The 27,594-nt window shown below is 39.1% G+C and overlaps 1 protein-coding gene across 8 annotated transcripts in view; it reads right to left on the reverse strand.

Moving 5' to 3' along the window:
• Positions 1 to 8,616: 8,616 nt before the first annotated feature.
• a2m2c (alpha-2-macroglobulin 2, member c) overlaps positions 8,617 to 27,594 on the reverse strand; it is a 30,537-nt gene continuing 11,559 nt past the window's right edge. For 3 of the 8 annotated variants that reach the window (XM_073922626.1, XM_073922628.1, XM_073922627.1), the window contains 18 exons: positions 23,658 to 23,769; positions 22,322 to 22,547; positions 22,125 to 22,251; positions 21,926 to 22,047; positions 21,792 to 21,843; positions 21,627 to 21,710; positions 21,347 to 21,523; positions 21,170 to 21,245; positions 19,668 to 19,824; positions 15,279 to 15,353; positions 10,636 to 10,798; positions 10,359 to 10,552; positions 10,075 to 10,287; positions 9,858 to 9,979; positions 9,616 to 9,700; positions 9,376 to 9,459; positions 9,019 to 9,124; positions 8,617 to 8,826 (listed from right to left, as the gene is read on the reverse strand). In XM_073922626.1, coding sequence (XP_073778727.1) covers positions 8,789 to 8,826; positions 9,019 to 9,124; positions 9,376 to 9,459; positions 9,616 to 9,700; positions 9,858 to 9,979; positions 10,075 to 10,287; positions 10,359 to 10,552; positions 10,636 to 10,798; positions 15,279 to 15,353; positions 19,668 to 19,824; positions 21,170 to 21,245; positions 21,347 to 21,523; positions 21,627 to 21,710; positions 21,792 to 21,843; positions 21,926 to 22,047; positions 22,125 to 22,251; positions 22,322 to 22,547; positions 23,658 to 23,769 — 2,213 coding nt within the window. In that variant the 3' untranslated portion in view covers positions 8,617 to 8,788. Of the gene's footprint in view, positions 8,827 to 9,018; positions 9,125 to 9,375; positions 9,460 to 9,615; positions 9,701 to 9,857; positions 9,980 to 10,074; positions 10,288 to 10,358; positions 10,553 to 10,635; positions 10,799 to 15,278; positions 15,354 to 16,697; positions 17,071 to 19,667; positions 19,825 to 21,169; positions 21,246 to 21,346; positions 21,524 to 21,626; positions 21,711 to 21,791; positions 21,844 to 21,911; positions 22,048 to 22,124; positions 22,252 to 22,321; positions 22,548 to 23,657; positions 23,770 to 27,594 lie in introns of all 8 variants that reach the window. The other 5 variants (XR_012390315.1, NM_001423273.1, XR_012390316.1 and 2 more) reach the window with 5 other exon arrangements.

The raw sequence follows: 27,594 nt of genomic DNA on the forward strand, positions 1-27,594 counted from the left end.
ATCCCTCCGTGTCAGTCTCCTCGTTACAATAATATTAATATCGTGGCAGTAGAGCACATCATCACCTGATTGTGAACGTGATCACCTGAACTTACTATATCAGTAGGCTATTTCTTTTTTATTAAAGGCTATGTTACAAATATTTGACCAACTGGCACGTAATGTAAAACACTCTCATGTTTGAATAAATTAATTAAATACTGTAAATAGGCATATCGCATGCAAAGGCATATTGCATGCATATTATTTATCGTTTATTTTCTGTTTTCTTTTTCACACGCATGCAGAGAAAGAAAAAAAAATGCTAGTTTAAAAAAGCATTATGTCCACTAATGTATAATAATAATAATAATAATTATTATTAGCTAATAGTAATTACCTATATCCATAATACCTGGATACGTGGTGCTTTGACTCGATATCTAGGTCAAAAGCAAAATTGTTACCTGTTGCATGGCATAGGCTAGCATATACTGTGGAAAAAAATAATTAGTCACCCAAAACCATCGTTAGCCAACTAAGGTCCCGTCATTACAAACATAGTTTGTTGATTTGCCGTTTACCAAAAGTTAGTTTATAATAGTTTAGTTTTTACATACAGTATTGCATAGACGTTAGTTTTTATGGGACTAAAATTAATGCATGGGTTCTGAGTTATTATTTAAAACATAAACCTGCGTTTTAATGACGGATGTGGGTGTCACAAAATACTTATGATTTTAATATTTATAATACTTATTTCACCACTTATTGGAAAACTATCAATTACAGTGCTTCCCGCTGTAACGAGGAGTCTGACTCAGAGGGATCCATTTGCAGTAAGTTTATTAAACAGTTTAAAAATAAACAAACAGTATGCACTAGTGTATGAACTCGGATGAAACACAGGCTTATAAGGTCGATAGGCAGGCGGCTGGCATCCGTATATAAGAGTAGCAGGCATGGGTCAGGGGCAGGCAGCGAGAATCAAGATCGGTAAGACAGTCAGATATTCAAGGCAGGCGACAGGTAAGACAAGGTCGAGGACAATCCGGGTTGGCAACAGAAGATCAGGCAAGGATAAGTAACACTCAGTAATGTCAGCAGGTCAGAACAAGACTTCAAAATAAAGTGAGCGCGAGAGCTGCTTTTATGTCTATGCGTGAGCTGGGGTAACAAGTGTCGGGTGCAGTGTAATCAGCTGGCCGAATGGGTTCGTGGGTGATGTAGTGTTCAATAGTCTGGTGATGGAGACCTCTGCTGGCCAGCGAGGGGAATGACTGGGACAGAGTCGGTGACACCCGCACTTGCGGTGGTAGCCGGATTGAAGCACACCATTTACCCACATCACTTTAACTATATGCGATAAACAAAACATAATTCCATTTTTAATAATAATAATTGTATTTATTATGATACTTTTCTTTTTTCCGAATAACAAACAATTTCAACCGCAGGGAGATACCGACAGTTTGATTTGCAGTATTTTCTAACATGTTAGAAGCGGGCAGCAGACACCAGCTGGCCGTAGAGACGTGCCCACACTGCCCTCAGCAGCTGATTGAGATAGAGCTGCACTTCCTTACTGAGAATCTGAGAACTTTGAATCCCTGTCGAACTGAAACTGCCCATCTTACTGGGGGAGTGTGAGTGCTGCTGTGTGTTCAAGCAACAATAATAAATTATGGAGGACACCGGCCCTTCTAGACCGAGTTTGGAAACCCTTGTTCTAATGGGTTGTTTCCTTGTTGGTTCTGTGAGCTAGATAAATACCTGATTAATTTATATTCTATTTTTTAATTGAGTGAAAAAGAACATAAAGTGCTTGATATAACAGACATAATGAAAGGCAGACTTTACACTTTTCCCTCTTAAACATTCATATCAATACAAAACATTTATAAATAATAAAATATTGATAAATAGCATGACTTCTAATAATACAGCAATAGTAAATATAAAAGTGTAAACAAAATAATAATAAAATATACATAAAAACATGATGAAAGAAGGAAAAAAGAAAGGGGGGAAAAGGTTGGAGGAGGTAATGTCAATGAATTAGCTAGATAGAATCAGTGGACAAACTTAGGGTGCTTTCACACCTACACTTTTGTTTAGGAACGTGCCTCTTTTGCCCAGTTAGCGCGGTTCGATTGGCATATGTGAACAGAGCAATCGCGCTCTGTTCCGCGCCAAAGTAATCGCTCTGAGATCGCTTGAGTGAGGTGGTCTCGGCTCGATTGAAACAAACCGTGGAGCGGTTCGATTGCAGTGAGAAATCGATCCGATCCGAGCGCGGTTATATCACTGTGTTTTATGGATATGTAATAGGCTTACGGCTATATGAAGAGAGAATTATGAGTATGGCGGGAAGTTTCGCGAGTCTCCGGATGCCCGCAAACAAGTGATGATCTCCCGGTAATCTCACGTCTCCCTCCCGGTCCTCAAATAGGCATTGTCACGCACCCTTTTCTCCCCTCCCCACCGCATCTCTCCTCAGACACGTCGCGCGCGCACCCTGTCAATCACCACCAAACCACCACCTCTCCTGACAGCTTAGTGGGACGCTGCAAAATAAACCCTGACACTCTGACCAATGTAAGGAGAGTTTACTCGCACGTGACTTGTTTTAGCTCTTTTGGTCCGATTAGAAACTTTGCAGTGTGAATGCGAACCGCTCCAAGAGCAAAGAGCAAAAATGTAACATTTGTAATCTCTGTTTCGGAACAACTGAATCGATTCACAGGTGTGAAAGCACCCTTAGAAGGGAATGAACTATTCTACTATTTTTAAATATCCATTTAACTGGAGTTTCATGGATTAATTTAAGCTATTTAAGCTTGTTAACTCCCGCACCAGCTACTTATTATTCTAAGTATCATTTTACTTATGAAATCTTGTTCTGGATGCAGTAGGTTCTGAACGTGCGGGTAACCTGCTTAGTGCGGATGCCTAATTAGATAACAGTGTCTTTATCAGATGTTTACAAAACAAGCAGGAACCCAGTGTGGCTGTAGCTTTCTCAAGTCAGATATGTGTTTTATTATGTGACAGAAAATCAGAGATTTCTTCAGGCCGTATAGTAAATCATTCAAATGTGGTGTCTAATAAATGTAAATCTGAGACTACTGTGGGGAAAACAGCTAAAACTGTAAATCTGATCACTTAAAAATAATTCTCTTTTAGTCAATGATTTTATCAACACAAATTGCCTTGATTTTATGCTTTTAAATGAAACTTGGCTAGATGACAGTTGTAGCGCAGCAGTACTGAATGAAACAGCTCCTTTAAACTTTGATTTTTTGAGTGTTTGCAGAGCCAACAGGAGAAGTGGAGGCATCGCTGCCCTGTTTAAAAATGTTTATGAGTGTAAACAAGTGTCATTTGGTGACTATTTGTCTTTTGAATATCTGAGTATAGCACTAAAAGGTGCTCCACGCATCTTACTGATCATTATTTACAGATCTCCAAAATATTCTCCAACTTTTATTGATGATTTTACAGAGCTGTTATCAATAGAATCAGAAATCAGAATCAGAAAGAGCTTTATTGCCAGGTATGTTTGCACATACAAGGAATTTGTTTTCGTGACAGAGCTTCTACAGTGGAACAGAATAACAGACAGGACCAAAATAACAAACAAACAAACAGATTATAAATGTATAAAAAAGCAGTAAGTAGGGAATGCAAATATACAAATAGACAAGTGTATGTAGAGCTGTATTACTATTTACAATGTTATATGTGCAGCTATTATTTGCAATTTTGGCATGTAAAGTGTGTCAAATAAGTGTAAATGTGTATAAAAGTGTTTGGCAAGTAGTAATGTTTGTTGCACAATTATTATTATCAAGTGTTCATGAGATGGATTGCCTGAGGGAAGAAATTGGTTCTGTGTCGGGCTGTTCTGGTGTGCAGTGCTCTGTAGCGTCAACCAGAAGGTAACAGTTCAAAGAGGCAGTGTGCTGGGTGTGAGAGGTCCAGAGTGATTTTGGCAGCCCTTCTGCTCACTCTGGATAAGTACAGTTCTTGGATAGTAGGCAGGGTTGTACCAATGATTCGCTCAGCAGTCCGAACTATTCGACATAAGCTCAATAGAGTATGTACTTTCTCCATCAGCTGAGGAAGTTTAACCTCCCAAAGCAGCTGCTGAAACAGTTCTACGCCTCCATCATTGAATCAGTCATCTGCACATCAATAACTGTCTGGTTTAGCTCAGCTACCAAATCAGACCTCTAATAGTAACCTCTTTAATTGACTATTTTACTATTGCTTGGGATTTTAATATTCACATTAATAATCCTGAAATCAATGCTGTTAAATAACTCATGACTGTTTTTAACACTTTTGATCTAACTCAGCATGTTTGAGGACCCACACACATCGCGAACACACTTAATCTACTTATAACTAAGGGTTTACACATTTCATTGAGTGTTGTTGAGGATGTTGCACTGATCATTTCTGTATTTTCTTTAATATATTGATCACTCCAGCTATTAAAGACAGATCTGTTTCTGTCAGAAAGAGATGCATAAATGAGAAAGCTAGTGAGCAGTTTATGAAGGCCATATCGCTAGAACCAAGCATATCTGCAGCCTCTGTTGATTCTCTCCTTGATATGTTTAACTCTAAAGTTAAGAATGTCATAGATGACATTGCTCCTGTTAAATTCAGGAAGATGGCTGGCAGACAGAAAGCACCTTGGAGAAAATCAACAGCAATTTAAATGATGAAAAGACATATAATGTCTTCATGCTTTTAATGCAAACTAAACACTGCCAGACAGACTTCCTTTTCAAGCCTTATAAACAGCAACATAAATAATTCTCGTACTCTCTTTGCAACGATAGAGAGACTCACAACCCCTCTCCACCACCAGTCGGATTCCCAGTGAAGTACTCTAAAAGCAAATGTAACGAGTTTGCTCATTTCCCTGACTGATAAGATTAATAATATCAGAAAGGCAATCAGCTCATCCAATCAGCCAAGTTGTGTCGACGTCAGATAAGCTCAACCACAACTTAAGAAATCTGATATTATGTCTGATTTTTATGACAATTAATGATAACATCTTAGAGGAGACCGTGCAAATTATGAAAACATCAACCTGCAGTCTTAACACGCTCCCCACATCATTCTTCAAAACGGTGAATAACTGTTTAGAAATTGATCTTCTAAAAGTGGAAAATGCTTCACTTCGCAGAAGGATTTTTCCAAACTCACTTAAAACTGCAGTTGTTAAATCCCTCTTGAAAAAGAAAAACCTGGACAATACCTATTGAGCAATTACAGGCCAATCTCAAATCTCCTTTGCATATGCAAAATTACTGAAAAAAGTTGTTTTTAACCAGGTTAACAAGTTCTTAAACTTCAAGGGGTGTTTAGACAATTGTCAATCTGGTTTCAGACCACATCACAGTAAAGAGAGCGCTTTTATATAGATAATCAGTTTTATCCGCCTAAATACAGATTCAGGTAAACTAACAGAGCTGGTACTGCTCAATCTCAGTGCCGCATTTGACACTGTTAATCACTGCATACTTCTGGATAGGCTGGAAAACTGGGTTGGGCTGTTTGGCACGGTCCTCAAATGGTTCAGATCTTACCTTGAAGGTAGAGATTACCATGTCAGTATAGGTGACAATAGGTCGAGGTGGACACCCATGACATGTGAAGTCTCACAAGAGTCGATTCTGGCACCTCTGCTGTTTAACCTTTATATGCTCCCTCTAAGCCAAATAATGAGAAAGAACCAAATTTCCTACTTCAGCTGTCCTAATGACACTCAGATCTGCACAGCCTTACTGCCTAATGACTACAGCCCCACTGACACCCTCTGCCAATGCATTAATGAAATTAACAGTTGGATGTGCCAAAACTGTTTCAATTAAACAAAAAAACTGAAGTCATTGCATTTGGGAACAAAGATGAGGTTCTCAAGGTAAATGCGTACCTTGGCTCTAAAGGTCAAATTACAAAAAATAAGGTCAAGAATCTTCGGGCTCTATTTTGACGATCCCTGACAAAGTGCAAAGCGCATGGCGCAAACGCATTAAGGCCGTGTCAGAATCCACTTTTGCTAATATAAGGATGAAAAAATCTACTTTGCCCCATGGCTCATGGTCTAAAAGAGTTGAGCTTATTTTCTTAATGAGTTATAGGTGAGTTTTGAGAATAAACCAATTAGAGTCTCATCTCCCATTCTCTTTAAGAGACAGTTGCGTCGCACCTTAGCGCATTTGCTATTTACATGACAGACTTTGTAAGTGGAAAAACTGAACGCTTCACTAGCAAGACAACACTTAAACAGAGCATCTACAGCACGAGAATGAGAAATGAGCCTCCTCATTGTTTACTTCGCTTTCACTCTCGTGGATAGGGAAACTTCTTGTACACACAGACATCCATTAACCAGTAAATAATTAATTTTGTTTGTTAAGCGCAAAGATTTGTTTCAAAACTATTTCTAAATTCAGTTCTAATTTCCAGCAAACGACTAAATGAACATTAATAACGAAGTGAGCTCAAAAAACTTATAGTTATATCCAAATACACATGCTGTGCCCCATATGGTAAAAAACCTGACAGGTGGACAAATCTAAGGTTGTTTTTAATAAAACAAATATAAATATGCATATAATAAATAATACTGCTAATAATAATAACATTATACAAAAGCAAATTGTTGTGAATAAACTGAAAAAGCCCCCCGAGATGAAGAAGGCATGAATGTATGGTTTTCATATTTATATAAGCTAGAAAATAATGTTTTGTAATATTTTAATTCTTTATATTTATATCCTATATATATCCTTAATATTTTAATTCTTTTTCATATGTAAAGATATTTGCATATTGCTCTACATCCTGTTTGTATTAAGCAATGTGTAAGCAAGGCGCACAATTAACGCGCTCTGCGCTGGACAGTAGACCAGCTCTATTCTGGTCTATAGAACAGTCTATTAAAGTTTCTCAAAATAGCAAGCTGAAACTAGCAAACAACAACTTGGTGTGATTCTGGAATCAGATCTAAGTTTCAATAGTCTTTGGAAAGCAGTTAGTAAATCAGCATACTATATACTCAAAAACATTGCAAGAATCAGATGCTTTGTTTCCAGTGAGGACTTAGAGAAACTTGTTCATGCTTTTATCAGCAGTAGGGTGGATTACTGTAACGGCCTCCTCACTGGTCTTCCCAAAACGACAGACAGTTACAGCTCATCCAGAATACTGCGGCCAGGATTCTGACCAGAACCAGAAAATCAGACCCTATCACACCTGTCCTCAGGTCTTTACACTGGCTCCCAGTTACATTCAGAATAGATTTTAAAGTATTATTACTTGTCTATAAATCACTAAATGGCCTAGGACCTCAATACATTACAGATATGCTCACTGAATACAAACCACTCAGATCTTTAGGATTAAATTAACTAGAAATTCCAAGCCTTTAGTCAAAGCAGGCTAAATCTGCTTTCAACTTCTTCGCTCCACGCTGCTGGAATCAGCTTTCAGAAATGATAAGATGTGCTCCAACATCAGGCAAATTCAAATCGAGAAAATCAAAACACATCTGTTTAGCTGTGCCTTTACCGAATGAGCACTGTGCTACGTCCGACAGATCACAATACTATTTCTTTCTTTTCTTTTATTCTCTTTTATAACCTGTTTTAACACATTTTAATGGTTTTAGTCATTTTTATTATTTGTTTTTGTTTATTTTCTTATACTTGTCTTTTATTGTTGTTTATGTAAAGCACTTTGAATTGCCACTGTGTATGAAATGTGCTATATAAATTAACTTGACCTGCCTTGCCTAACCTAACATCATTTTCTTATCTTTAAGTAGGAGAAGTAGTGAAAGTAGTGAAGCTCAACTTTGTCATAACAGACACAGGACCCTTTAAAAAATATATAGAAAATAATAGGAGAAATGTTTTTTATCCATCAGCATTCTGATCTAGTTATAAAATTGACCCATGTAATTTAAATATGCACAAAAAACAGGGTACTTGCCTCCTTGAATTAACAAATGAGGGCACTGAAATCAAGAGTCAGAAATCAGATATTGAATGGCCACTCAGCAAGTTACTGTAAACTAGTGACCAATGGACCCTTTTCACAATACTGTTATGGTGCGTTTAACGGGCATCATAATCTAAAATCCTTGAATGTTTTTAATATTTATATATTTTTTAAATGTATGAACACTAATATGCATGTATTATTGCGTTAAATTACCTTCGCGCCAAATGTAAAAAACAAATTACCGCTTATGCGAGGTGTTTCTAGTGCAGTGTCTATGGGGCTGAGAGTAAATTTGCCGTTATTCTCTGCTCTGCCCTCATATGTCTCACACTATTTTAAATCTTTTTCTGAAAGTCTTGATAACATTATAGTGGAGTTTTTTCTTTTATTGTTTTAGCAAATAGAGTTGTAAAAAAACTATTTGTTGTACTGTCCGATTCACTGCACTCAAAGTTTACCCAGCTATGACGCTTTCCGCTACTGAGCAACACTCTAAATGATATAACAATCTGTCCTATGAGATAGAAAAAGTTGGTAAAGATGACTACATCAAAAGATTTTGAAATACAAAGATACATGTATTAAATAACACACAGGGCATAACTTGTTTATTCAGTCATTTTTTAATAATCATATCTTTTGTGGTTTGACTAGCCACAGAGTTTCACAGGTTTTGAGAGTCTGTTCACATTCATACTAATGGATTGGGAATAATTTGGCCCAGGATAAAGAATAAACAAATATACATTTGAATTCAAGCTTTATTTGCGCAGCTTCGTTAACAGTGGAAGTAGTATTCAGTTTCTGACTGATCACCTGATGAAAAAAGAGGATTTGATCATTCATACAGCATACATTTATATATATTCTTATATATATATATATATATATATATATATATATATATATATATATATATATACTCATATATATTATTAAATCTGAATAAACCCAAATAAATCAGCATAACAAATTTAAATATTCAATGCAGGCAAATAAAATTCTTACTTGTTTGGTAGTAATCATACACTTTAATCACAGCTGGCTTGAGATTCATCACATGTAGAACCTGTTTCATTTGTATCTGGTAATTCACAGGAAAATGTTTGGGGACCTGCAGATAAACACCACTTTATTAATCATGCGCATTATAAATAAAGTGTTTATAAAGAAGTGAATCTCAACCTTTTTTACTTTAAATCCCCATTTAAATTGAGGACTGACATAAATAGAAAAACATATTTGATTTACAAATAATAATTATTGTCATGAATGAGAACATTGAAAAATACATGAATTCAACCACCCTGGAGTAGAAGATTATTAAAATTGTTAAATTACTTTGTCATTTTAATGTTCTCTCACCTCCTTCAGATACACAATGACATGATCGTCTTTATAATCGACCTGCTCCACAAGTGGTACATAAAAACCTGAAGAACTGCCAAACTGTGAAGAAAAAGAGCAGGCCAATCTCTTAATACTGCATACTTAATACTTACACACTTAATTCCATTGCACCTATGATTTCATAGTTAATATCATAATTTAACACCACTATCACCATATACAGGTTACACATCCCTACTTTACACTCAAACACACCATTGTTGTATCATCAGCTGTGAATCCAGATAAGAGTTTAACATCCACAATCAACATGTTGGTTGTTTCATGAGGACCATCATAACTGAAAAAATAAAAGAAAACCCCTAACATAATAGTACAAATAGTATAAAAAATTGACAACAGTTACTAAAAACTAATTAAGAATTTCTATCACTCAAATATTTGTTATCTTTCTAGAAGTAATTATTAAAGCCAATAAAATCCAATTATGTTCGTACTTCACAGTGAATTCTAACAATAGTTTATTTCCAAAGGTTTTCTTGCAGTCTCCCTCAATCTTAACATCAATGCTCAATGTTTTAACTTCTTTAGGAGTGAGAATGTTGTAGAACTGAGCCATCTGAGAGAGTCAAAACAGACAAACACATTCATAAGAAAATCTCAAAGCAGAATAGCCCCAAAATTCAAAGAAAAGGAGAAGCTGAAACTACAAACCTGCACAGACACACAGGCTGAGCCCTTGACTTCAATTTTGTATTTGCCCGGCACATTGGCCAGCTGCTTCTCCTGGTAGACTAACTTGTTGTCTTGATTGACATTAAAGTAGTGAGAGTCTCCTGCTGACTGTACAGTCACTGTGCTGGAGCCGTCAGAGCTGAACACTTTGGTGGCGTACAAAGACAGAGCCTGAAGAGCCACCACTGTGTCCTGGGAAAGAAATGAGTTCAGTCATGTGACAATTTTAGCTATTCAGCAATAATGTGTTTGATTTGAGGAACCTGTGTGGAGGAGAATCCTCCATAGGCATTCTGCTGCTTCACAAGCCAGCTGACAATCCTGTTAGCAAAGCCCAGATCAGCTGTAGTGAGTGAATCTGCAGTGAGAACAGCTAGCAGCACATATGAGCTGATCTCCACATCCAGAGAATCAGAGTCATCAGCAGATGCAGACTGAGACCAGTGGACAAGAGGACCTTTAGGACACAAAAGACAAACTCAACCAGCAGGACAAAAGCAACAGTGCAGTGCAGAAAGTCATCAGAAAGCAATCTCTTACCATCTGAAATAGCAAGATCCTCCAGTTTGTTGAAAAGCTGCTGTCGAGTGTTGGTGTCTCTAGCCAGACTGAAAGTGTAGGCCAGCAGAGCAGTGGTGTAAGTGTTTTTGACGTCTTTGATGACGGACCTCAAGCATGACAAACCTTTAATGATGACAGGATCCTGAGACACAAACAGATGCTGCGAGTGTCATTTTCTCATGAGTTTATCAGGGATGGGATTATTCTGTATAAATATGGATTTCTGTATTTCCGAGCTCAATGGGGCGACCTCTGTTAAAGCGTACTCACACTATATACAGTTGCCTTGAAACGGGCCAAAGCACACTTGTTCCCCCTCCCATCTCCCGCTCATAAACAATCATAAAATCCTCGCGCTGCAGGAAGTAGCAGGTTTGCTGAGGGTGCGCAGCTGTCATGCAATGAGGGGTTTGCATCTTTAATAAACTGTGACAGTTTGCGTTCACTGTACAGTAAGAATGATTAATTAATCCATATGAAACAGTCCCTTAAAAGTCACGTCTCGCTTTCAGTTTTGGGCTCAGGCACGTTTTGCACTCACACACAAGCGTACGGCGACAAAGCCCGTGCTGAGTACTCCCGATTCAAATTTATAGTTCGGATAGCATAGTGTGAGTGGGCCCTATTTGGGGAAAACAAAAGTTTTTTGTGAGGGAGGTGGGGTTCAGTGAGGTTCATCATTATCAAAGCAGAAAACCTAATCGCCTTCATTGTTCATCATTGTGCACAAGAAGAGGCATTAAAGGTGCAGTAGATGATCTGCCAAATTGCTAACTGGTTAGCATATTATCTTTGGACGGCAGGGGAGGGACTGTTCCAAAGCCACCGCTCCTGAAATCACGAACGCGTGCACCGCGACACGACAGCAGACAACCCACTAGTTCATGTCATTCGCCAGTTAAAAATGTAGTTAGTCTTTGGCCGGCGACGTGCAGGAATTTCACTTATTACTAAGCCACGCTTACATGCTATTTCTGAGCGAATATTCAGAGTAGCATGTTAAACAGTATAGGGAGGCCGCATTGTTCAAAAATGAACCAATGTGAATATAAAACTACTTCAGCTCAGTAAAGCTGGATAGGCCGAAAAGCTAAAAGCTATTTACTGATGATTTGTTGTTAAACTAAATAAAAATTCACATTATTGATGTTGTCAAAGGCCCCTTATGAAACTAAAAAATAATTACATAAATCTTTCGTCAGAAGATTTCAGTGGCTAAACAACACTGTATACACACTGTGCATATAACCCATTCATAACCTAACACACTCTACATACAGCTTTGGGGGACTAAAATAGTTTTAAAACAGAACATTACCAGTCTAACCGAGGTACTTCAGCCATGGTGTGGTCCTTCCTACAGCGTGCAAAAGTAACTCCAATATTGTTTAAACTCAGCATTTGATTTTACTGCGACTATGACAGTCTCATGTGCATCCGTCGTGAATGTGCGGTGTGCATGCAGGCGTGCCCACATACACATGTTAATGGCGGATATGTGTGAACAGAGATGCGCAGAAGTCTAAATCTGCATTTGTTGACAGCTTCGGCTAATTATCAGAATTATGGGGGATGTCGACCAGACAATATTTAATTGGATGAACATGTTTTAGTTTTATGCCTTACCCAAAAAATAAAAATACATATAAATACATTTAGATCATTTACTGTCAGTGGCGCCTGCAGCCGTACGGCAGTACGCACTGTGCATACCTACCATGAGAGGGTGGGATTTAATGCCGCTTTTTATTTATTTATTTATTTATTTATTTATATGTGACATAATTTAAATTGATTATTAAATAGTATACACTGCAGCTGCCTGCTTTTCCACTATCGTGCCAAATCGTTCTGAGAACACTTGGGTATGGTTACAGTTGTTACAGTTGACTCCGGGAGAGAACTTAACCAACAGCTACATGCACTGCTGAAATACTTTTTTTTCTGCTGTGCATCGAATAAAGACACGCTTAACAATATTGATGTTCACAATCCTATAGCTAAATACTATATCCAAGTAACACGAACTTGCAGACTCTTTGACAACGAGGAAATAACTGCACTTTAGTCAAGCCAGACGTCTTGTTTTGTGATTTAATGCCGGCTATACCACCAGAAGGACGATTATGGCGTGATGAGTCTCCAGAGAAAGTCTAATCCTTCATTACTTTATTGGGGTTATGTTTGAAAGCTTTAGTGGCACTGTAGCTGTCCAAGGTATTGTTGTACGAGTTAAATTATAGCCTATATATGCACCAATAAACAGGTCAAATTAATGAATAAATAAAATAAAAATGGATTCTTAATTGTCGGTATAGTTTTTAATTAAAAAAAATAATAAAATGTTTTATAAAAATAAACTGAGCAATTTTCACATTTTTTTAACGATTCAGTTAAATATAATTTGGACATTTATGGGAGCATGTAACATGTTTCTGTGTTTTTTTGTTTGTTTTTTGTTCTCAGTGATCTTTAATACATACTGGGTAGATACGAAAAACATTTTCTAAAATGTCATGCAGGATTTTGTCTATAGCTTTAATTATGAATACAATAAAATATTAAAACTAACAAAAATAAAATAATAAAAAATCAAAGATTAAAAGAGCAGAATTTAGCTGAATTATAAATATATATTCATTTTTATTTTACTTGATGCATTCGTTATTTAACGTTTGAATACTGAAATAACAGCCATCTGAAGAGGGCGGGGCGGTGCTGGATTTGTGCGTACCTTGGAATAAAATCCTGCAGGCGCCCCTGTTTACTGTAATCATTACTATTGGACTGTGAAGAGACTTTTTACCAGCACTGCAAAAAATGCTTCTAAAGACAATCGCCTACTGCACCTTTAACTGCTTCATTTTGGACGTCATTCAGGTATAATAATATTGTGCAGTCTTATAATGTGCATGAAATCGCTTTGAATGCGTGTGCGGCTGTTCACTTTTTCCACGCTCATTTTTTCCGCTTTATCTACATTAATAATAAAGCCAGGACGCACTTTTGTTATCATCCTCTGCCAGTCATCTGTCCTGATGGGCTCTATTTTGACGGTCTATGCGCAGAGCGCAAAACGCAGGACGCAAACCCTTTCAGGGCATGTCAGGACGTGTTTTTGCTAATTTAAGAACGGGAAATCTGCCTTGCGCCGTGGCGCATGGTCTAAAAGGGTTGAGTTTATTTTCTTAATGAGTTATAGGTGTGTTTTGAGAATAAACCAATTAGAGTCTCATCTCCCATTCCCTTTAAGAGTCAGCTGCATCGCGCCAAGAGCGCATTCGCTATTTACATGACGCGTAGTAAGTCTAAGTGGAAAAAATTAACATTTTACAAGCAAACAGTTGACAGTTTTTTAACAGAAAACTGTTAAACAGAGCATCTACTGTGTGAGAATGAGAGATAATGGAACTACTTTCACATTCGCTCTTGGATAGGGAAACCTTTACGCACAGACATCAATTAGTCTATAAATAAATACTTTTGTTTGTTAAGCGCAAATATTCGTTTCAAAACTATTTCTAAATTCAGTTCTAATTTCCAGCAAACAAATAAATGAATAATAATAACAAAATGTGCTCAAAAACCTGAGTTATATCCTAAATGTGCCCCATATGGTCTAAAACCTGACAGGTGGGCAAATCTAAGCTTGTTTTTAATAAAACAAATATAAATATGGATATAATAAATAATACTGCTAATAATAATAACAAAAGCAAATATACAAAAGCAAATTGTTATGAATGAACTGAAAAAGCCTACCGACATGAAGAAGACATAAAAGCAGTGATTTTTCATATTTATTTAGGCTAGAAAATAATATGTTTTGTAATATTTTAATCCTTTATATTTATATCCTATATCTATTCTTATTATATCCTATATATATCCTTAATATTTACATTTTTTAATATGTAAAGATATTTGCCTATTGCTCTCTTGTGCGTATTAAGCAGTGCGTAAGTGAGGCGCAACTCTGCGCCTGAGTTTAGACGGTTAGTTTTGGTCTAATGAAAAATTTATTATAGATTCTCAAAATATCAACGCGCCAGCGGTACGCCTCAGAATGCCTTCCTTTTAGACTAGAACGCCTATGGGCGCACAAATGAGCGCTAATGCATTTGCTATTTAAACAGTGTAGCGCAATGCCTCAAAACGACTCTTGCGCCAAGCTGAAACTACCAAAAGACTATTGCGCCGCGCCTTGCACCGAACTGCGCCGGGTTTATGATAGGGCCCGATATCTTTATTATTTCAGCGCCACAGCCTAGCACCTGAAATCTAATACCTGAAATTGTTATGTAATTGTTTAGATGATAACACCAATTTATTTCCCAGAGATGGGTTGCGGCTGGAAGGGCTGGAAAAAACTTGCTGGATAAGTTGGCGATACATTCCGCTGTGGCGACCCCGGATTAATAAAGGGACTAAGCCGACAAGACAATGAATAAATAACACCAATTTATTAAAGTTTATTTTATAATAAATTAAAAATCACTAAAAAGCATGCTGAAGGAAAAGAAAAATGATAAACTGTTTTATCTCGTTTCGTCTTCCTTCTTTTTTTGTCCTCGGCTGATCACATGTCTGGTTTATACTGTGTTTCCTGGAGATGAACTTACTGTGACTGAAGTTTCCAGTTCAAGCAGTGATGCAGTAATGTAGGCCGTCATTGTCACATGATCACTGACTCCACCCTATGATAGAGGAGAAACAGCGGTAAATAAAGCACCACAATCTAGTAAAGAAATATACATATAGAAAAAAATTGATGTGAAAAATTCTAAATATAACAAAAGAATTGTAACATTTGCAGTCTTGTCAAGGCTGGTAACACCTTACAATAACAATACATGAATAATGATGTATTAATGACGATTTACTCTTAACTGTTGACCAAGGGTCCATCTCGCTATTAATTTTACTCAATCTTAGTGTCGCATTTGACACTATCGACCACAATATCCTCATAAATCGCTTAAATTCTAAAGGTGTCCACAGACTGTACAATGGTTTAACTCATACTTAGCTGACCAGTTACTGTTACCAGTTTGTGAATATTAATGGGCAGCTTTCACAAGTCAGCTCAGTAAAGTATGGGGTGTCTCAAGTATCAGTTTTAGGCTCTTTGGTGTTCACAATATCCATGTTACTCCTGGGAAACATTATTAGAAGACATGGGATCAGCTTTCACTGCTATGCAGATACTCAATTATATATTTCAACTAAACCTGATGAGATGTCTGAACTAACTGAGTCATTGAAGACTGGATGGCCAACAATTTTCTTCTCTTAAGACAAAACAGAATTATTACTTATTGGGCCTAAATCCTGTACACAGCAGATCTCACAACTCAACCTGCAATTAGAGGCATACAAAGTTAGCATTAGCTCTACTATAAAAAATCGTGTGTCATATTAGACAACAATTAAACTTTTGAAAATCATATCTCGCATGTCACAAAAACTGCCTTCTTTCATCTGAGAAATATTGCTGACGCTAATATTGCTGAAAAAGATGCTGGACTACTGTAATGCACTGTTGGCTGGTGGCCCAGCATCCTCTTTTAACAAACTTCTAGAAGTACAAAATGCAGCTGCCAGAGTTCTTAACAGGTCTAGAAAATATGATCATATCACCCTGCCTGTTAAGTTTCCTGTAATATATTACTTCTTACCTATAAAGCTTTAAATAATCTAGCTTCTGTTTATCTAACCAACCTCCTTTCTCGCTACAATCGAACCTGCTCTTTAAGATCTCAAAACTCAGGGCTTCTGGTAGTACCTAAAATAGCAAAAGTGAGTAAAGGAGGTTGAGCCTTCTCATTTATGGGTCCTAAACTCTGGAATAACCTTCCTGATAATGTCCGAGGCTCAGACACACTCTCGCAGTTCAAAATTAGATTAAAGACCTATCATTTTAGTAAAGCATACACTCAGTGCATCACTTAGTGTTATAATACATGGATGTGCCCCACGCTTGTTTATATACACTATGAACAGCAGCTACGCTAATTATTCTCTTTATTCTCTATTTCCACCTGGGGATACTCATCCTGAGGCCCTCAGACTATGCAGTGCCACTGATTCGATCCAAGACCAGTGATGAGATGATCCCAAGGTTTCCATAATCCTGGACCAGGCCGTATCCTGAGCAGCTGCTGTGGTGGTCTTGAAGGAGTGAAGAGCATGAGACGCTCCAGGGACAGAGAAGTCTTCGCTGAGGTCCAGCATTCTCCAGCCTCCGGCGCCTAGACTGCAGCTCTGCACAAAACGTTTGGCCATAGTAGAAATGGTCGTGCCCAACTGAGCCTGGTTTCTCTCGAGGTTTTTTAATTCTTCAAATTCGCCAATTGATGAAGTTTTTTCCTCGCCGCTGTCACCTCTGGCTTGCATGGTTCGGGATCTGTAGAGCTGTGCATCAATGGATTGCTCTTCAGTATTTGGACTCTCAATAGTGAGTATTAAACCACACTGAACTGAACTAGACTGAACTTAAACACTGAAAACTAGGGTTGGGTACTGAAACGGAACCGGTATGCACCGTATCAAATCAGCATATGAATTTCAGTGCCATATTCTGGTGCCACTGATGCTGCAACAAGAACGTAAAGCAGGTCGTGCACCAGAAGTGACGTGCAGCGCCATATATTGTAGAATTTGCAAGTCAGCGGCTGTCCGAGGCACCCAGCCAAGACTCGTGACTGTTCATATTTCTGCCACGCCACAAAGGGCCATCTGAATATTTTACGTGCACTTCTGGTGTGTGATACTATCAACTGTCATGTGTGCGCCGTGCCGCAGCTCTGAGCGGGACATCTGCTGTGTGCCACCTTTAAGAAGCAATAAGGGGTGCATCAAAGACACACATAAGTACGCTTTGTGTCATACCATCTCTAAATGTTTCATTCTAAACAGCTTTGAGGGATATCATTTTAAAAGTATCGATTTTGCACTGGTATCGAAAAAAACCCAAATTCTACCCAACCCTACTGAAAACTGAAGTACACTTTTTCAATTTACTATGATCTATGTGAAGCTGCTTTGACACAATTTACATTGTAAAAGTGCTATATAAGTAAAGGTCAGTTGAATTAATATGTAAACTTAATGTTACTTTATTTACACTTTATGAACACTTTTTACTTTTCCATTGCTTTTTAATGTAAACACACTAGATGGACGTACATGATCTTTAAGTTTAAACACAGCAGTGTAAGTATTAGTAAATATTTAACTTAGCCATTATTCACACATGAACTCATGTTGTGTTTAAAGTAAATAATGCTACAACAGCTGAGTGTGAAATATTTAACAGTGATAAAATCAAACGCACTTGTTGCAAATGTGCCATCTTAGTCAACTTAATTTTCTACATTTGTTTCAACTGGTCTTTGAAAGAAAAGCTGTAAATGCTAACTGATGCTCCAGAAGGACATCTTGTGCAGTAACAGCTAGAGGGTAAAAGTGTTTGGAGTCTGTGTATGTGTCTTTTTTTAATCTATCTGTGCCCTTTAGTTTCAGTTGAAAAAGACAAAATGCATTACTGCTTTATAAGTGAACAATGCATAAAATTAACATAAATATAAGATAAAAGGTGGCACATTTAAGATGGTAGTAAATTACTTTTAAGGCTGTAAATGACAGTGATTTATTGTTAGGCTTTGGGCAAAGTGCTAAAATGTAAATTTGGAAAAGGTGTAAAAAAAGGTGCCTAATATTTTCTGTTGCTTCCACTGGGCAGAACTAAATGGAATATACAATATATGTTTCAACACAATTAGAACAATTTTGAAATCTGTTCAAACGTTTTCACTCTGGGCTCTTGTTACATTCCTGTACATTTCTGTGTTGCGTGATTATTATTATTATTTTCGCTAGTCTTTCTCTCTTCCTGTGCTCACTCGCTCTCTCCCTCTCTCCCACTTTCACCCATACAGTGGCTCCGAGTGGCTACCACCGCCCAGCTGTTTGCCATGTTCCTCCCTGACATCACCCATCGTCTGCAATCCAGCCGCTGCCACCGTGGTATAAAAGTGCTGACAGGACGCTACTCGAGAGGCCCTGAATTTCTGTGTTGTGTTGTGTGTCAGTGAAATTGCAATCTGTTTTCAGTGTGTTACAATTTGTTATTTGTCCGTTGTTATGTGTGTGTTCTCTATTTGTCTACCGTCAGTGTTATGCACATCTGAGGTTGGAGAGTGGGACAGGTAAGAATGTCACTTGACATACATTGTGCACATGTAGTTTTGATTATCGCTGTTATTAGACACACTAGGCACGGGGCGTGCTCCACCCACTGTACTTTTGTTTTCTCATAGTATATATTAGAGTAGGTTAGGTAGTGCGTAATAGACGCGAAGATTTCTTTACGATAATTGCTGTATTTTTCTTTTGGATAGTTAGGGTAGCGGTTGGGCCAATAGATTGTTTTGTTTTATTTATTTCTATTGTTTGGATGCCGCCCGCGTCTCATCTCTCCAACTCTCTCATCAATCTGTTCAAACATCTTTTGTCCCATTTGTTGTCTGTAAATTTCAATATATCCTTGTAAACATTTATTGTTGTTTCTATATACATGTTTTTGCATTTATTATTATCACCATCTTTGTAAATAAACTCATTTTATTGCATTTTGTTAGTCTTGGTATTTTGTCACTCACTTGTTGATTTCACCAAAATTAATGTTACTCTCCTTCCCCTTGACTCACCATCTTTAAAATCGTAACAGCTCTTATTGTATCTTGTTTTCTTCTAGAGCATTAAATTTCTTAATATCTGTAAAGATGTTAATCATAGTCAGGAAAGCTGTCCATTTTATCAATGAAACACATTATATCAATTAAAGTTCACAGTGAGCTCTGTTGTCTTAAAATTAATGCTGGTCCCATACATTTTGTATTCATTTATGACGGTTCCTGCCTGCCAATATGATGGTGTCAAAGGAATGGTTCATGTGACCTCCAGAGTTATAGTAATGCACATTTTATTGTGGCAGTGAGTTGACAAACCTTCAGTCTGTTGTTGAATAGTCTTCCATGCTGGATGAAACAGCCTTCTGGATCCTGTGTACCTATTAACCACTTCTTTGCACTCTTAATAATTTGTGGATCTATATATATGTATTTCTGTGCTTTGACAAAAGACTTCAGGACAAAGGCAGTCAACCTGGTGGTGTGAAGGATTTAATATTAAAAAGTCATCCATCATTAATTGCTAAGCAAGCATTTTTTTCTATTTCTTATTTACCACTCACTTAGGGTTATAATTGTATTTATATTAACGTAATGTAATTTATATAATTGTACCATATTAATGTGTGTTTTATAGGGATGTAACGGTATCAGAATTTCACGGTTCGGTAATACCTCGGTATGAATGTCACGGTACGGTATTTATTGAATCATTTACAGGAAAAAAAACTTTTGAAAATACTCCAAAAAAGTGCCAAAAGTGTCAATGACATACAAATTAGCCATCTATCTGTAAGCTTTGAAACACTAACTTCAATTTTAATAACAAAAAATTATTAAACCATGTAAAAAAATAAAGTTTCAATTTAGTATTGTTGAAAACTCATCACATTCAACATGTAATCACTCACTCACTTAGATAGAGATGGGTTTAAAGGAAAATTATCATATAATTATAATCTGGTAAAAGCTGGTATCTCTGGGTATTTACAATGTCCCCTGCAACAGAAAAAAACCCTCTCATTTGGGACTGAGGTTTCTGGGACAAGAGAGATATGACTTGGCCCAGGTTGACAGCAGTGGGGTAACGTTGTGCATTGTCTTTCCCCCACTTGAGAAGACAAACCATGAGTGAGATAGAGATCTCTTTGCGGTACAAGTCAATGTCTGCATCAATCTGAACAGTGTGCTGTGTTTCTGCAGTCCCCATGACTGTTATTAGTCGTATTCCCCAACTTGCAGGCACGTGCACACATATGGCTCAACCTGTGCAGTGCACATGCCCTTTTTAGTCTTGGATAGAAAATGCCCTTCCAAAACGATCAAAAGTGCCCCCGCGACGGGACACAACCTCCGTCCAATCCAGCCCTTCAGTAGGCGCGAGACAACACCTCTCTTGAATATGCGCGCTCAACCCCCCCTCGGCGCTTTACAATACGCGCGCCACAACACAGCTGATCAGAACGCGCGCGACAGCACCACTATTCAGCACGCGCGCGGCGACAACACCCGCTTTAGGTTCGATCATTTCCATCTTTTTTTCATCTCCGCTACTAGCAGCACACTCCATTTCCGCATTACTGGATCTGTAGCGACAACAGACCGCAAAGGATTATGGCCACGCCTGGGCTGATGGGAAATGTAGTTTTAGCTACGTCCCGTTCGCTTCATTCGCCTGAGCAAATTTTCTTAGAAGACCTTTAGTTTTACCGAGTCATGCGACTTCGATAATATCGAAAAAAATAATATTGCGGTATGACGGTATTTACAATACCGTTACATCCCTAGTGTTTTAGCAAAATTATGAACACAGCATTTACCATGCATTCCCCTTTCCATTGCCAAATGTGCTGTATGCTCCATTTCTATGCCTGTATTTCAGTTGTCTCTGGTATCCTGTTCAATTTGATAATAGTTAAAAAGCTTATTTAAGTTAACCAGTTTTATCTAAATTCAAACAACTAAACAGTCTTGCTATTTTTTAAAATGTTCCTCACCGCTCTTAAGGAAGCTGCTGGCTTTCTCTCGGATGGCTGAGGTGAGCTGCTTTGTGTTCTCCAGGTACTGCAGAATGTAAATACTGGGAGAAAGAATAGCTATGTTTTGGTTACCAGATCTGTAAATCCTCCATAATGTTCTGTGAAGTTTTTTCAGTGAACGACCCACTATGTCTCCTACAAACCAAACAAAAGTTTGATTAGCAATATGATCTGTTTTAGAAATCCAAATGTACATTTTTGCTATTTCATTTTGATTTTACATGTAAATATATTTTACCAATGACGGAAACAGAGGATGTGACTGATCCCTCTATCATGTCTTTAGGAAGAGTCAGATCTATTTCCTCTAAAAGACTGTCCCCTGTGAATCAGAGAGGCAGAATCTTGCATTAGTGATCAACAGAGTTAAAACTATGATACTAAATACTGTCTGAAGTCAAACCCTTTGGACACAGTAACCAGCTGTTGGTCTTTGCCTTTTTGATTCCTTCAGCCTGCAGCATTAAACAATAAAAACAGTATCACATACAGTATAAGGATCATGTATATGATTGCCGAAAGCCATTTGATGTGCACCTGTACAAGCAGACTTCGTGTGACGGTGTCAATGCGTCCTCTCTCTGGCACACTCACAATCTCATTGTCACACACAGTCTGGGACGCCTCTGCCTCTGCTCTGACTGTAACATTCACCACTCCTGCATCACAAGAAATGTGCGTGAAGATACAGCAGACACAAACACTGAGAAACTATGATTCAGAATGGACAAGTCACCAATAACAGAAGGAGTGAGGATCCATTTAAAGGTTTTTCTTCCATTAGCACAGAGACAGGATGAATACTGATCATCAGAGGAGGCTTTGAGAGTGTAGTCTGAGGAAGGAGCTGGGCTCACTTTAACCTGTCAGTCAAGCACATGTGATTAGTGGAATATTTGATCTGACTGGATCAGGCTGAGTCTGAAATCTCACCATGATGCACTTGGACAGATAGTTGAAGACAGTGGCCTTGAGCTCAAACATCTCTCCACGGATGATGGAGTAAGGTAAAGAGAGCTCAAGGAAGAAGGGCTGGAAAACTGTCAGCTGAGCAGGAGGAGCCAAACCCAGACCTGTGGAGGACAGACAGAAGGCCTCCGTCTCCCAAGAGGTGATGGTGTCAGGAACTGTGACAGGAACCTCGGCTGATCCAGAGTCACTGGAGCAAATAGTGTAAAACTTATTAAATAATATTAGTGTGGGACATAAAAAAGGTATATCATAACTATTCATATATGTGACCCTGGACCCAAAAAATAGGATCTTAAGTTGCATGCTATTGTTTTACCCAAAATACATAGAATGGGTTGAAAGGACCTATTTTCTTTTTTATTACACAAATCATTGTAATATAATGTAAAGATCATCTTCTATGAAAAACAATAGTAAATGTCCTACTGTGAATATATGAAACTTGAATTTGATTAGTAATATGCATTACTAATAAGTTAATTTCATTCATTTTCTTTTCAGCTTAGTCCCTTTTTTTAATCCAGGGTCACCAGAGCGGAATGAACTGCCAACTTATCCAGCACATTTTTACGCAGCGGATGCCCTTCCAGCCGCAACCCATCTCTGGGAAACATCCACACACTCACACACACACTCATACACTACAGACAATTTAGCTTAACCAATTCACCTGTACCGCATGTCTTTGGACTGTGGGGGGAACCAGAGCACCTGGAGGTACTGCTGTCGCCTCACAGCAAGAAGGTCGCTGAGTTGCTGGTTCGAGCCTCAGCTGGGTCAGTTGGTATTTCTCTGTGGAGTTTGCATGTTCTACCTGTATTCGCATGGGTTTCCTCTGGGTGCTCTGGTTCCCCCCACAGTCCAAAGACATGCGGTACAGGTGAATTGGTTAAGCTAAATTGTCTGTAGTGTATGAGTGTGTGTGTGAATGTGTGTGTGGATGTTTCCCAGAGATGGGTTGCGGCTGGAAGGGCATCCGCTGCGTAAAAACTTGCTGAATAAGTTGGTGGTTCATTCCTCCGTGGTGACCCCAGAATAATAAAGGGACTAAGCCGACAAGAAAATGAATGAATGAATGAATAAATGTAACATACTCAATATTTTGATTTTAACTCAGATTGCATATTTCAAATAGTTATAACTTTGCCAAACACTGTCTCATAGTAATATAACCGTACAATGATGAAAAATCTATTTATTCCTAAAAATTTACCCTTATGGCTTGTTTTGTGACTCAGGGTAACATATTTGCTATTTTGCATTTTTGACATCTGACTTTTGAAGATGCCTTACCAACCTTATTTCAATAAGTTGCCAAAGCCATGTTTTTGGAAAGACAGATCGAACATTTTCCTCAAATAAAGTCCAATGAGGAACTGAATCTTCAGCTAAGCCAATATCCCGAAACACTAAACAAAGAGAACATAATATTTGCAAAACTACATACAGTAATTTGGGGATAAGAAAGAATACTGATTCAATCTCTTTTACTTTTTTTAAAATTTTAAATTTATTAAAATAAACTATAATCCTTACCAAAAGAACATCATTCATACTACATTAATTTAAAGTACTGTATAGGACAAATACATTTGAATGAATTAGATTTAGTTTACTTTAAATTAACATAAAATCTGCTTCAGTAATGAGTTTTTGTTCCACATCTACAGTAGCAACACCAGTAGCGAGAGAAAGATCTTCTTCAACATTTTGAAGATATTATTTTAATGCTTTGCTATTACTATAACTAAAGAACGTCACACACCACATGCGCCGCTCAGAGCCATGACACAGCACACCAGACGTGCACATTTTGCATGTTATTTAAAATAAAACTATTCAGATAGGACTCTGTGGCCTTCAGAAATTTAAACTGTGTCCTGAGTTGTGGCTGGGCGCTCGCACTTCTACTTCAGTTGCACTCCTATGTCAGGAGTTGTGGTCAATCTCAAAACCGCTCTAATTGGTCCACCGTTTTTATGTTGTTAAATTGAAAAAAAAAGGACTGGATGTGTTTATATCCCTCAATACGACATAGTTTACCCCTTTTTAAAGATTTAATATGAATATTATGGTGCTTCTGAGTGTGCCAGTTTAGGTTCAATTCAAAACCCAATTCAGGTTCATTTCAAAACACACATTCTCGTCTGACTGAGATGGATTTCGAACTCTGATCCCCACCATTCTGCAGGCTAACGTTCAGTCACTGGACAACAAACTTTGCGAGCTACGGGCGCGCATTTCCTTCCAACGGGAAACAAGAAACTGCAGCATTATCTGCAACCCAAGCTCATTCTGAAAACGTAGTCCCGTGGAGGTACGTACGGCTGCATTTATTTTTTTCAAGCGAACGCTGCGGGGCGGTGTGACGCTGTTCCCTTTCATGCCTGCCGGCCGACCGCGTACCTCCTTGTGGAGGGCTTTCCCGCTGCAACCCGTTTGTCCACTCAGCTCACCGTGTAACGTCGGCAGGCTCGAGATGCAGAGAGGAGGAGTTGACCACGGCGATCGATCGGTTTCGAGTCCGGGGAAGAGCAGTTCCAGCAATCAGGTAAGACAAAAACAGAATCCCAAAAATTAAGTGAACAAGTTTCATAACAGGGTGAGAACGCGGTGAAATCTGAAAACGTGGTAGAAAAAAAAATCAGGGCTTTTCTTTTTTTGGACGGCTTTTGTAAACTGTTGCTCGGGTTTAGGGGAAGCAAGCGAGCGGGCGGGTCAATCGGTAAAATTGGTTGGGTTCAGGGAAAGAGGAGGGCGGTCAGCCGATTGGCCGGTCGCGCAGTCAATCATCCGGTCAGTCGGACAGCGGCCTCTGGCGGGTTGACGCGAGAACAGCGCGGGTGCGAACCGCACTCGCAAGAGACGTTCAAGATGAGAAAAATCACACAACAGCAGCCTCTCGCGGATTCGCAAAAACAAAAACTGCAGCCGTACGTACCCGCCGGGATGTATTCCGCGGTCTCCAGAAACGTTCGCGGGACTTCATTTCCACAATGAGCCTGGGTTGATATCTGCCTTACAGAAACCTGGCTATCTGCAGAGGTACCAGACACAGCTGTTGAACTTTCAGTGTTCTTCAAGCACCGCGCGGATAGAACAAAAGAACTTACTGGGAAAAGCAAAAGAGGAGGGGTGTGTTTCTTTATTAAGAAGTCGTGGTGTGATGATTGGAACATACACCCAGTTAGATCATTTTGTTCTCCTGATCTGGAATATCTTATGCTTCGGTGTCGGCCATACTGGCTACCGAGGGAGTTCACAGCTGCTATCATTATGGCTGTGTACATCCCGCCTCAAGCCAACACAGAGCAGGCGCTCAGGGAACTGTACGGGAGCATAAGCGAGCAGGAAACCGCACACTTTTATTGTTACAGGGGACTTTAACAACGCCAATCTCAGGAAAATCACTACAAAATACTATCAACACATCACTGCAAACACGCGTGGTGATTGCATTCTGGACCATTGCTACTCTCCTTTCCGGGACGCAGACAAATCCCTCCCCCGCCCACCGTTTGGCAAATCAGATCACTCTTCTGTTCTGCTCTTGCCTGCTTACAGGCAGAAACTGAAACGGGAACCATCCACCCTCAGGACATTTCAGAGCTGGACGGACCAATCGGATTCCATACTTCAAGACTGTTTTGATCACGTGGACTGGGACATGTTCCGGGCAGCGTGTAATGACGAGATTGACGTGTACGCCAACAGTCACATGCTTCATCAGGAAATGCAGAGAAGACGTGGTCCCAACAAAAAATGTCCGTATCTACCACAACCAAAAACCATGGATCAATGATGAAGTTCGAACAGCTCTATCAGTGCGTGCTTCTGCTTATAAATCCAGAAATGCTGAGGAACAAAAGCAAGTAAATTACAACCTCAGGAAAAACATCAAAGCAGCAATACGTTAATAAAGAAACAAGGCAGAGAGTCAATTTAACACCAATAACGCAAGAAGCATGTGGCAGGGACTTAATTATATCATGGACTTTAAATGTAACAAATCCGCCACTGTAAACTTTGCAGCGTCTCTCCCGGACGAGCTTAACTCGTTCTACGGCCGATTTGAAGCCCAGGACAGCGCGTGCACACTGCGCGCCCCCACAGCCGAAACAAAAAACGCCAGCACACTCGCTGTTTCTGTAGAGGACGTCAGGACATCTTTCCCAGATCTGGCCCAGATGCCATCCCTGGACGTGTACTTAAAGCATGCGCACACCAGCTAGCAGAAGTTTTCACAGACTTCTTTAGCCTCTTGCTCTCTCGGTCTGTGGTTCCCATATGCTTTAAGACGACTACTATTGTGGCCCTACCGAAATCAGCTAATACTACATGCTTGAATAACTGGCGTCCAGTTGCTTTGACACCCATCTTCAGAAAGTGCTTTGAGAAGCTGATTAAAAAGCACATCTGCTCTGTACTGCCTGCTCTGCAATTTGCATACAGGAAACGCTCCACTGATGATGCAATTGCTTTCACCTTGCACACTGCTCAGTCTCACCTGGAAAACAAAAACACATAAATGAGAATGCTGTTTGTGGACTACAGCTCAGCATTCAACACCATAGTGCCTGCCAAGCTGGTGGTGAAGCTCCAGGCTCTGGGTCTGAACAGCTCTCTGTGCAACTGGATCCTGGACTTCCTGTCAGGCACACGCCAGGTGGTCAGATTGAACAACATCACCTCGTCCACACTGATCCTCAACACTGGTGCTCCCCGGGGCTGTATTCTCAGCCCACTCTTGTACTCCCTGTACACACATGACTGTACAGCCAAACACAGCTCCAACGTCATCGTTAAATTTGCTGATGACACAACGCTGGTGGACCTAATCACAGATAATGATGAGACGGCCAACAGAGTGGAGGTGCACACTCTGATGCAGTGGTGTGAGGAAAATCACCTCTCACTCAACATCAGCAAAACCAAGGTGCTGGTGGTTGATTTCAGAAGAGAGAAGAGAGAACCCACCCCCATTTGACATGGACGGCTCACACAGACGCAGTGCTGATGAAGGCACAACAATGCCTCTTCTTCCTCAGGCATCTCAGGAGGTTTGAAATGAGCCTCCGCTCATTCTGCACCTGCACTGTGGAGAGCATCCTGTCTGGCTGTATCACCACCTAGTATGGAAATAGCACCAGCAGCAATCGCAAAGGCCTACATAGGATTGTGCAAACTGCTGGATGCATAGTAGGAGGTGAGCTTCCCTCCCTCCAGGACATCTA

Source organism: Danio rerio, chromosome 15, assembly GCF_049306965.1.
Source record: "Danio rerio strain Tuebingen ecotype United States chromosome 15, GRCz12tu, whole genome shotgun sequence".
Classification (NCBI taxonomy): domain Eukaryota; kingdom Metazoa; phylum Chordata; class Actinopteri; order Cypriniformes; family Danionidae; genus Danio; species Danio rerio.